Here is an 11,210-nt window from a genome sequence, read left to right as displayed (position 1 = left end):
ATCTTAGAACTCATCCTCGTATTACTTTGAGAGCTTTTGCACTTGGAAGACAGATTCAGCAGGTCATCAAGTTATTGGAGCTGTTGCCAGGGATAATTGGTGTTCATTGAAGCAATTTTGTTTGAGAGAGTTGAAGTCTTTGATGCTATGAACCTCTTCACAACTTTGGTGATATCTAATCATTTTTTTTAGTTGTTTTTTCTCTTTATTTTATAGAATTTCTGTTGTTGTATATGTCTTGTTGGGGTTGAAATCATTGTGGTCTTTTGATTAGAAATTTTAATAGCACACACTCTGATTCAATATCTATTGATTCAACATCTGATTTAGCATTTGTGTCTCTTGATTTCACATTTGAAATTTAGAGCAATATGGATGATAATGAGCATCTTGAGAGGGAAGTTGTGAATCCTAATAAGACTCTTAGGGAATACTTGCATCCTATTCGAACAAGTGCACCTTTATGCATCATTCAACCTCTAAATGCCAACAATTTCAATTTCAAATATGGCAAGATAGCTTTACTTCCACATTTTCATGGTATGGAATCTGAAAATCTTTATTTACATATCAAGGAATTTGATGAAGTATGTTCTATATTTTTAGATCGAATATGCACAGAAGAGGTCATTAGACTAAAGCTATTCCCATTTTCTTTAAAAGATAAAGCTAAAATATGGATGAACCCACTTAGATCTCAGTCTATAGGTACTTGGTAGGAGATACAGACAGAATTTTTGAATTTATTTTCTCAATACACAGGACAAATGCTTTGAAAAGACAAATCATAAATTTTTCTCAAAAGGACTCTGAAACTTTTTATCAATGCTGAGAATAGTTTGAAGATCTGTTAAATTCATGTCCACCCCATGGTTATGAGCATTGGCGTGTTATTATTTTTTTTTTATGAGAATTTGACACCTAAACTGTGCAAATTCGTTGAAACCATGTGTAATGGAGAGTTTTTCAATAAAGAACTTGAAGGGGCATTCAAATATTTTGATTATTTGGTCGAGAATGCCCAATCTTGGGATACTACTGATGCTTATGACAGATCTAAGGGTGTTGAGTCTAGTGGTAGCAAGTTTAACTTGAAAGATGATGATATGCGTGCTAGGCTAACACTGTTGTCTAGAAAATTTGATGCTATTGAATTGAAAAAAGCTAATGAGGTGCAAGCTATTCCTAGAGTGTCTAATAAGTGTGGAATTTGTGAAGAGTTATGGCATTTCACTAATGAATATCCTACTATCCCTACATTTAAAGAGGTGCTGTTAGATCAAACAAATGCTGTGAATTTAATCTTTAAACCATTTGTTGGACCCTATTCTAACACCTACAACCTAGATTGGAGGAACCATCTAAATTTTAGTTGAAAGAATGACTTAAATGCAGCTCAAGTACCTACATTTCAAGGAGCATCTCAATATACAAACCAGGTAGCACCAATTCATAAAAGGGGACTTGAAGAAACTGTCCAACAAATGGCCAATACACTGCAACAGTTTATGCAAGGACAAGCAACAATCAATAATCAGAATTCTCAAACCATAAATGATACGAGAAGCACACTCACAAGGTTGACTACCACATTGAGCATTCAAGAGAAAGAAAAATTTTCCTATATAACCACAACCAAATCCGCAAGTTCAACCTCAACAAGTTCAAACTGCAACTGAGTGTTCCAATATCAAACCAGTGAAATCCATCATAGTGGACGAGTGGTAGACATTCCTGCTCAAGGGGCAAACAAGGTAAATAAGGCTGGTAAGGTTTCTAACCCAATTCAAATTGCTATTGAAGAAAATGTGACTGATGTAGAGGTAAATCCTTGCCCTGTTCCAGCTCCTTTCCCTTAAAGATTTGTTTCTTTGCATAAAAATAAACATCATTATGACAACTATGCAAGTTAGGATCAATATCCCTTTGTTAAATGCCATCCAACAAATTCATGCATATGATAAGTTCCTAAAAGACTTTTGAACTATTAAGAGGAAATTAAATATCCAGAAAAAAGCTTTCTTAACTGAGCAAGTCAGCACCATTATACAAAGCAATAATCCACCAAAGTATAAAGATCCGGGTTCTCCCACAATTGCTTGTGTAATAGGTAGCTCAAAAATTGGTCAAACACTTTTGGACTTTGGTTCGAGTGTAAATTTGCTGCCTTATACCATATAAGAGCAACTAGGTTTAGGAGAATTGAAACCTTCTTCAATCATCTCATCTTACAATTGGCTGATCGGTCTATCAAGAAGCCTAGAGGTATTGTTGAAGATGTCTTGATTCAAGTTGATAAATTTTTTTATCCGGTAGACTTTATAGTACTTGATGTTCACTTGACAAGTTCATCTTCATTCCAACTTCCAGTAATCCTTGAGAGACTATTTCTTGCAACATCTAATGCTTTGATTAATTGTAGAAGTGGTGTTTTGAAATTGAGTTTTGGAAACATGACACTCGAGTTAAATATTTTTAACACATGCAGGCAACCACATGATTTGGAAGAGGTTCAAGAAGTTAATTTGCTAGAAGCAATTTTTGATGAAGATACCTATTTAGAAAACAATTTGCTAATTTAGAAATTGAGCTAGAGGTTATTAGTGAATTTTCTGGTAACAATTTTGACCAGCATGATGTTTCTTTTAGAGGGAATCAAAATGGGACATCCTGGAGGTAGAAAGTTGAGCAACTCCCACCATCAACAACAGTTTAAGCCTTCCTCAGATGAGATCCCAAAATTAGACATCAAACCATTGCCAACAAATTTGAAATATGCTTTTCTAGGACCTAACTGCACCTTTCCAGTAGTGGTTTGTTTTTTGCTCAGTTAGGAACAAGAACAGAAGTAACTTGAAGTATTGCGACAGCATAAATGAGCTATTGGTTGGACTATAGCATACATCAAAGATATAAACCCCCTTATTTGTACATCAAGTGTCAAAAATACGTAATTAACTAGTTTAAGTGAGTAATTTGTTTCATCCAAGAATAGTTGAGCACTTAATTATGCATTATATTTTAGTATTGAAGCCAAATTGATTGCTGGCAATACTTTGCATGTAAACATATGGAAATTGCAGCTTGTGGTACTAGGAATAACCGTGATATTCATATTGCTAAGCCATCAAGTCTAAAGTTCCATCTTTGCCCTTAATTAATGAGCATTTGCACTTATATGTTGCTTAACATTTATGGAAGAAAAAAAATTCCAACTGAATTTGGTATCGTTTACTGAGTCGATGTGCAGGGCATGAAGGTTCTGGACTTGAGAACAAGGAGAGAGATGAATCAGTTAAGACAGCTGTGAGGGGCATGTACATAAGAGGAAATGGGAGGGGATGCCGAAAATCATCCTAAAATAAAAAAGAAAAGTTTTCTTGGGGAGAACAAGCAAGAAGCTGGGCAATAGAGCATTATTATTATTATTATTTGTTTCTCATTTTATTTCCTAGATTCTACAATATTTAGAAAGAGCTTTATTGTGAAGATGTTAGGCTAAATTTATTAGCTTAAGTTTTGGGGAGTAACGCAGAAACGGATTGAGTTTGATTTCTCATTTTTCCATTGATTTCCATTTCTTAAACTTATTGAGTTGTATTGTGTGTTATAATTGGAAAAGCTTAGAGTTCTTTCTTCTTAATCTTGATCTATTGTTGACGCAAGGCACAACCGATGCTTGAACCTGATATAAGATTCCATTAGATTTTTTTTTCTTGTCTAAACTTGCTCCGGAAACCAGTAGAAAGTTTCGGATAAATTGTAAATTGCTATTGAATTGTTATATCTTCCAACCATGATCGCTATGAATGGGTTAGTGGTTGAGAAAATAAGGATTTGAGCAGTATTCAACAACAATCCATGAAAGGGAGAAACTTGAAGTCTAAGTATTTGAGTTATTGTCTCTTAGATTGTTAGTTAACATTTTGCACAATATTTCTTTAAAGTATTACGAATCTATCCACTTCTAATTGTGTTGCATTTTCTTTTAAGTCTTTTATTCAGAGATGGAAAACAGATTGTTAAATCAAACCATAAATTCCTATTCTCAACCATTGACTCTTCACATATAAATAGATACCAACCATGCGTGTTTGTATTGCTGTAAATCCATCTTTGTATATACAACAGTTACAACATCTTGTTCCAACTTTTGTTTTCTATCTTGCTTTATTATTGATGATGAAATCTAATGCTTACATGAACCACATCGTCCTTGTGAATTCGATCTTGGAACTCATCCCATTACTATTTTGAAAGCTTCTGCACTTGGAAGATAGATTCACCAGCTCATCAGAGATGTCTTAGCTTCTTGGCAAATACCAAAGCATGGAAATCCAACACCAAGTTGTTGAATCTTGTGGATCTTTCTTGGCTGTATCTTTGTGCATGCTTGGAACTAGGATTTGGCGAAACTATTTTTGAAGGTGATGCAAAAAATGTAGTGGAAGTGATATAGAAAGATGATGAAGATCATAGTTAACGTGGGCATAATACAAGACTCTCGGACTTTGCTATCTAATTAACATACAACAATAGAAGTTCAGACATGTCAAAAGGGATGTAAACCATGTGGCACACCATCTAGCAAACTCTGTAATAATAACTCTAGAAACATATAGTATGCAATCGTTCTCTTGTATTTTCTAATGCAAATAATAAAAAAAAATCTTTTAGGGAGAGAAAGTAAATCATTTTTTCAACTATTTTGTTAAACCACAAATATATTCTTACAAATATTTTTAAGGAGATTTCGAGTGAGTTGTTCTCTGATTTCGGTTTGTATACAATCCGCAGTATTAGAAGATCACAAACCTCTTATTTTCAAAGAAAAGATAGAAGACTCAAATTTTCTTCCTTTAAGAAGATTACCACTAATCTTAATACGCTTCATATGTTATTATGACATATTTTATAGCTGAATTACTAAAAGATTGGAGAAGCTACCGAATTAAAAAGCCTAAAATTATTTATTAAAAGAGTGGTTAATTTGTTTTTTGAAGAGTATTTAAAAAAACCCAATAACAATGGTACGTAGTAGAAGATGAAAATCATGAATTTTCAGATTATATCTTAAAGAAATCTTGTGTGGTATCTATTCGATCTGAAACTATATTGGAATCAGAGACATCATGAGGTTATTCTACAATGAATTGCACATCAGTTATTTGTTCCTTTGATTCCTCCAATATGGAAGTTCATCCTGTTAATTTTCGTAATTATATATAGACAAACTATATATATATATATATATATATATATATATATATATATATATATATTGAGTTCATTCGTATACGAGTTCGTCCATTAATATTCTTTTGAGTTCTTTTCGTGTACGTAGTTGGATGTCCTCCGCCGGCCGGTAGGCATACAACCGAATTAAAAAGGGAAAAGTGTCTCAATAAAGGATTTTTGTTTAATTGTTATGCTTAATTTTTTGTTTTGATTAAAAAAAAAAATTTATTTATAAGTCGGTGTAAAGGATACATGACAGTGCTCCACATTGTTGATGTAATAAGATTTAATTTATAAGAAAAATTTATATACTTAAATATTGCGAATCAAATAATATTACATCAATAATTGGAATGAACTTCATGTTACACTCTTTTGCAAAATTAAGCTTAGTTTGTTTTCAGAAAACATCTCATTTTATTTCATCTAATCATTACGACTTTCTCAACTTCCAATATAAAATAAAATAAACAATTCAACTTTTTCAAATCTCAAAATAAAAATAATATTAAAAAATATATTTTAACAATATTTTATTCAATTTTTTAACTTTAATCTTAACTCATTTCATCTGCGAAAACAAACGAGGTCTAAAACACATATATACAATATCCATATGAAGAGCAAAACCGGCCAGAATCCAAAGGAAAGAGTATAGTTAGGACAATTATTTGTAACTTCACTCCTTATAAGTGGAAATTTATTCATACTCATGATTATCACTCACTAACCCCAAAGTAGTACAACATTAACCAGCTGGCCTATTGTTTATATTGCAACATGACCAAGAACAGTACTTCTGCTAGCTGTCGACAAAGCATACAATACAATACAATACAATACAATACAATACCCTAGTAACTAGAGAGAAACTAATATTCAACATGCATGGTAACCCATGCATTAATGATCATACTTATATAATATCTAATAAAACATCAAACTATATATATTATTAAAATTAAAAGAGCTTTCTAATTAATTTAGCTGAATGGCTGAGTCATAAGCAACCCCAGCGTTCCACAAAGCAGGCAGATCATTTTTGGATTGCACCCATGCGTTGCCATTCACTTGAAACCTCAATTTTATAGAACCACTTGGTGGACTAGCCATGTCCCACACTGCCCCGAAGGACCTACGCATGCCCTTCCATTGTTTGCAATCCTCCTGCATGCACCATCAAATGAACAAAGAGGCCCATCCATTAGCATAACAATCATGATCTCATTTTTTCAATACATGATATCTTTTAATAAAAACTTATTTGTGCAAGTTTAGAGCGTACAAGTTGCGATATAAACCCTTTAATTATTAAAAAGTTAAAGTCATTAAAAAATTTACTTTTTTTTTTCGGAGGCTTGCCCCAAACTCGATCTCAAAGGCTTGGAGTTTCATAAATTCATATAGCATTACTCGAAGAATTATATGAATCATGTACCTGATACAATTCGACGGCTGTGATGTCATTCATCCCGGCTGCATATAAAACCACTATAGCTAGATAATTAGGATATCTGCTATGCTCATGGACCTTGAACATAAGGTTGTAACCAGAGTAGTGGCACGAGACCCTTCGGTATTCTACGTCGATCACGCCTCGAGCAAACAACTCCGCCGCCACGTTGGGGGGTGCCAATCTTGCGTAGGCTCGGGCGCTGAGTATGAAGTCAGTTTTGTCACCTTCACCGTAGTCAGTCACCACCACGTTCAGCGCTCCATCCTCACTGCAATATTGTGGTGTTGTGCACCTAACCTGCAGAGTCATCATCAACAAAACCACGAATCATACATGCTATATTATTATTATTATCATTATGCAGACCGAGTAAAGCAAATTATATAGGTTACTTTTTCATTAGTGCTATTTAGCTAACACAATCATTGTCCTTGAGCTTCATATGATAGGAAGAGTGTTTCAAGTTAAAGCAAGCTCAAACAGGTTGAGGTAGACCATACTATGCTTTATTCACAACACTTATCCACTTAATTATTCATGCAATACCATGCATTATATTATTTAATTTTAAGTTTGGTGAGTAAAATATGATCATCACTTATTATAGGACCCATTATATTTATTAAAAATTTAAATTATTAATATTTTATTGGATAAGTTGATGTGGGAAGCTTCTACATCATCAGCAGTGTATTTGATGTGTCAAAAAACAGGCTTGTAATTTTACCTGATAGCATGCACCACAACCAGTTCCATTCTTATACAGCCTAGAGACTCCAGTCACGCTGCCATCATTGACAGTCCTTCCGAATTCTCCAAACCCACAAGCTCCACCTATATGCAGATCACCATTTCATGAGCTCAAGTACTGTACATAGATGATATATATGTAAACCGAATAATTTTTACTCATTGCTAATTATTGGTATTAATAATTAGTATTTGGTAGAGAAAGAAAGCTGTTCAAAATAGTTGAGCAATTAATTCTTTCAGCATGCATGCACGTACGTGCGTAACTTGTAATGCATAGTACTTATGAATAACTCCAAATTGGTAGCCAAATATGTAGAAAAATTCTAAACTCTTGTACTCAACCAACACACCACTTAAAAATATGTGATTTTATACTTTTATTCTTATATTTCATGAAATATTAAATACGAAATATGAAGATAAAAAAATAAAATTATATATTTTTTAAGTGGTGTGATGAACGTAGAGCTCCTGTATAACACGACTCAAATATATAATATCTAAAAGTGTATATATATGCAGACGTACTTGGAGTCCCATAGCAGTCAGGACTACCGTAGTAGGTTGCTCTTGAGCGAGTAAAAGTGTCTTGAGAGGCACATGATAGAGCAGGCAAGAGCAGTACCATGCAGATCATCACACAAAGAATACCAACTTGGTTTTCAAGTACCGCAAGCCCCATATCTTAATGGCAAGCAGCTGGTTTCTTGATAAAGGGTAAGATAATGGAAGAAAGAGACCAAAACCAAAGCTCAAATTAAGAAGCAGACAGAGTTGCAGATCAAGAAAATGGACGAGGAGGCTAAGAAATGCATGGGAAGGAAAGAAATCGGAGTCCAGTATTTATAGTTGAGGTGATGAGAGATAGGCACCTTCTTCTCCCACTTGGGGACAAGGGAATATTTACCTTTTTCTCCCACTTAAGGAAAAGGGAATATTTATGCTTATTTACCAAACAAAAAGGTAATAGCTAGCGATCGAGCTGGGGAATGCGATGGATCAGTAGATCCCCTAATTTTAATATATAATGTTGATTACCCCTCGAGACTATAAAAATCAATTCGCGCATGTTTGTCTGTACCTTATGCTAATAGAAGGATATCTTGTACGAGTTTGGGAATTCTTTGCCAACTTGTCTTTGTCTTTTACCTCTTGGCTACCGCCTTGCCCTGTTACCCCATTATATCTAGCTAGCAACAGTATCAGCAATGTCGGCATCATCGTTATTAATGACAATTAACATTGAAATTTCTACATATTTGAAGTGGGATTTCGGAATCTACGTCCGGGAGAACTCGGAAACATGCAAACTGCGAGCTCAAAATATAACCGGAGGAACACTTTATATAATTTACACCCAAATAAAACACATGACTTCATCCCTAATTAATTCTCTCTCTCTCTCTCATTTTTTTTTTTCTTTTCAATGGGAAAGCTGCCAAAGTATTAACTATTGTATACACGTACGCGTTGCATCATCATTATATCATTTTTCTTCAAAAAGTAATGCTAGACTGTCGCTCAGCAATATCTGTTTAACCTGCCGTTTAGATAAAATTTATATTTTTTAATTTTCATTTTCACAAATTTAAATATCAATACACTAATGACGTAACACTTTCTATATAGTAGACAAAATAAGAGGATATAATAGCATTATTTTACTTTAAATAACAGTTTCTATATATTCAATTTCATCTTTAAAATAAACATTCAGGAAATATGCAAATCATGATGTAACAATCTTAACATGAGTATACTTTTTCTAAAGTATTTTGATTTTTGTTAATTTCCTCAAAGCAAGCTTCATTGAAGAAAAATAAACTGCAGTATATACATATTACAGAAGAAAATTAATTATACAATATAAATGTGTGGATCTTTCCCATATGAAAATCTAACAGACATTTAAAATATTTCTATAAGTTTGGTCGGAATTAGCTGCTTACTGTGCAGATTATTTATATACGGACATAGATTTTGAGATCAATGAATTTTTTATTGTTATTTTTCACTTGATTCAAATAATAGAACTTCAACAAAAACATGTTGGTCCATGATTTTCTTTCGTGTACAAAACTTTCTTATTTAATTTTCCATTGGGATGCACTTCATGAGATGGTACCTAAATTTCAAGTCAAAGTCGGCATGTTTAGAAGTAAACACAATTTGAATAACCCACTAGCTAAGCTAGCCATCTCATCTCTGTTAATAGCATAGTCGACGTGTTTCTAATGAAAATATTTGGATTGGTTTATTGAATAAAAAGTCAGAAGCTACGTACATTATATTCAAGCAACCGGTTTAAGTTAACCCACGTCCACCGTACCGTAGCCATCATCTCCATCCTTTTGGTCACATCGCACTAATAAACGTACGTGTTACTTATCTTTTTGGTGTCAAGATTTGTATTGATTTTGTGATACCCATGTGATAAAAGATAATAGTAGATGATGTATAAAATTTTACATTATTTAAGAAAAAAAAATTTTATTTTTTATAAAGTTTTAATAAAATTCTAATTATATTATTAATTTGTCTTTTTAGAATATAGATTATATGATTTGAACATTTTATTAAGACATTATAAAAGATATCAGAGTAAGGTTTAGTCAGAAATGTAGAATTTGAGCAGTGCCACTTACGATGGACTAACCCGACGAGAACGTTAGAAATTTAAGGAGGGTAGATTGTAATACCCCATATGATAAGGGTAGGTGATGTATGAGATCATACATTGCTTGGGAATGAGAAATTCTTGCTCTTTATAAAGTTTTAATGGGACTTCAATTGTATTTTTGACTAGTCATTTTGGAATATAAGACGCCATGTGCTTTGGGCATTCCATTGGGGTGTTACAAATAGCATCAGAGTTAGGTTCAACCATAGATGTGGGATTTGAGTTGTGCCACTACAACGAACTGGCCCGACAAGGACGTCGGGAATTTAAAGGGAGTAGATTGTGATACCCCATATGATAAGGATAATGGTAAGTGGTGTATGCGATCCCTCATTACTTGAGAATGAGAAGTTCTTGCTCTTTATATAATTTCAATGTAGCTTTAATTGTATCATTGAGTAGTTCTTTTGTAGTATAGGTAATGTAATTTGGACATTCTATTGGGGCGTTACAAATGGTATTAAAGCCAGGTTCAACCAGAAATGTGAGACTTGTGCTGTGTCACCTAAGAAGGACTGGCCCGACGAGGACGTCAGGAATTTAAAGAAATTAGATTTTGATACCCTATATGATAAGGATAAATGTGTTATATAAGATCTCACATTGCTCGGAATGATAAGTTCTTACTCTTTATAAGGTTTCAATGAGGTTTTAATTATATTATTGACTAGTCATTTTAAAATATAGGTCATATAGTTTAGGCATTCTATTAAGGTGTTATAGATTTTATCTCTAATTTTTGGGGTTCTAACACTCTTTAGAAAGCGTTTGGATAGTAATATGAATCTTAGATAATCTGTAAATAATAATAAAAAAATAATAAAAAAGTAATTATAAAATATTAAATAGTAATAAATAATAATATAAAATAATAATAAAATATTAAATAGCAAAACAAATTGGACTTGAACTTTTTGGGTGCTGTAGGTAATTGGGGTTTTAACTTTTGACGCGTCCGGCTCCAACCAAAATAACAAAGGGATCTTTGGGTCGGCACACGTGGAGGATAATACCAATTGTATACAATGTATTGGAAAGACGCACAAACCCAGATTTACGCTCTCAATTGGGGTAGGTGAGTCT

The 11,210-nt window shown here is 33.3% G+C and overlaps 1 protein-coding gene across 1 annotated transcript; it reads right to left on the bottom strand.

Annotated features, from left to right (window-relative positions):
* Nucleotides 1–5,905: 5,905 nt before the first annotated feature.
* On the bottom strand, nt 5,906–8,262 carry LOC108986524 (expansin-like B1). Its single transcript, XM_018959169.2, has 4 exons — nt 7,976–8,262; nt 7,422–7,528; nt 6,677–6,991; nt 5,906–6,405 (listed from the first exon to the last, which is right to left on the bottom strand). Exons 1-4 carry the CDS (start codon nt 8,127–8,129, stop codon nt 6,217–6,219), a joined length of 765 nt encoding a protein of 254 aa, XP_018814714.1. The 5' UTR covers nt 8,130–8,262; the 3' UTR covers nt 5,906–6,216.
* Between the last annotated feature and the right edge of the window lie 2,948 nt (nt 8,263–11,210).

The sequence above is a fragment of the Juglans regia genome, chromosome 2, assembly GCF_001411555.2.
Source record: "Juglans regia cultivar Chandler chromosome 2, Walnut 2.0, whole genome shotgun sequence".
NCBI classification, from domain to species: Eukaryota; Viridiplantae; Streptophyta; class Magnoliopsida; order Fagales; family Juglandaceae; genus Juglans; species Juglans regia.
Note: the sequence above shows the minus strand (reverse complement) of the source record. Positions and strands in the feature narration are given on the sequence as shown.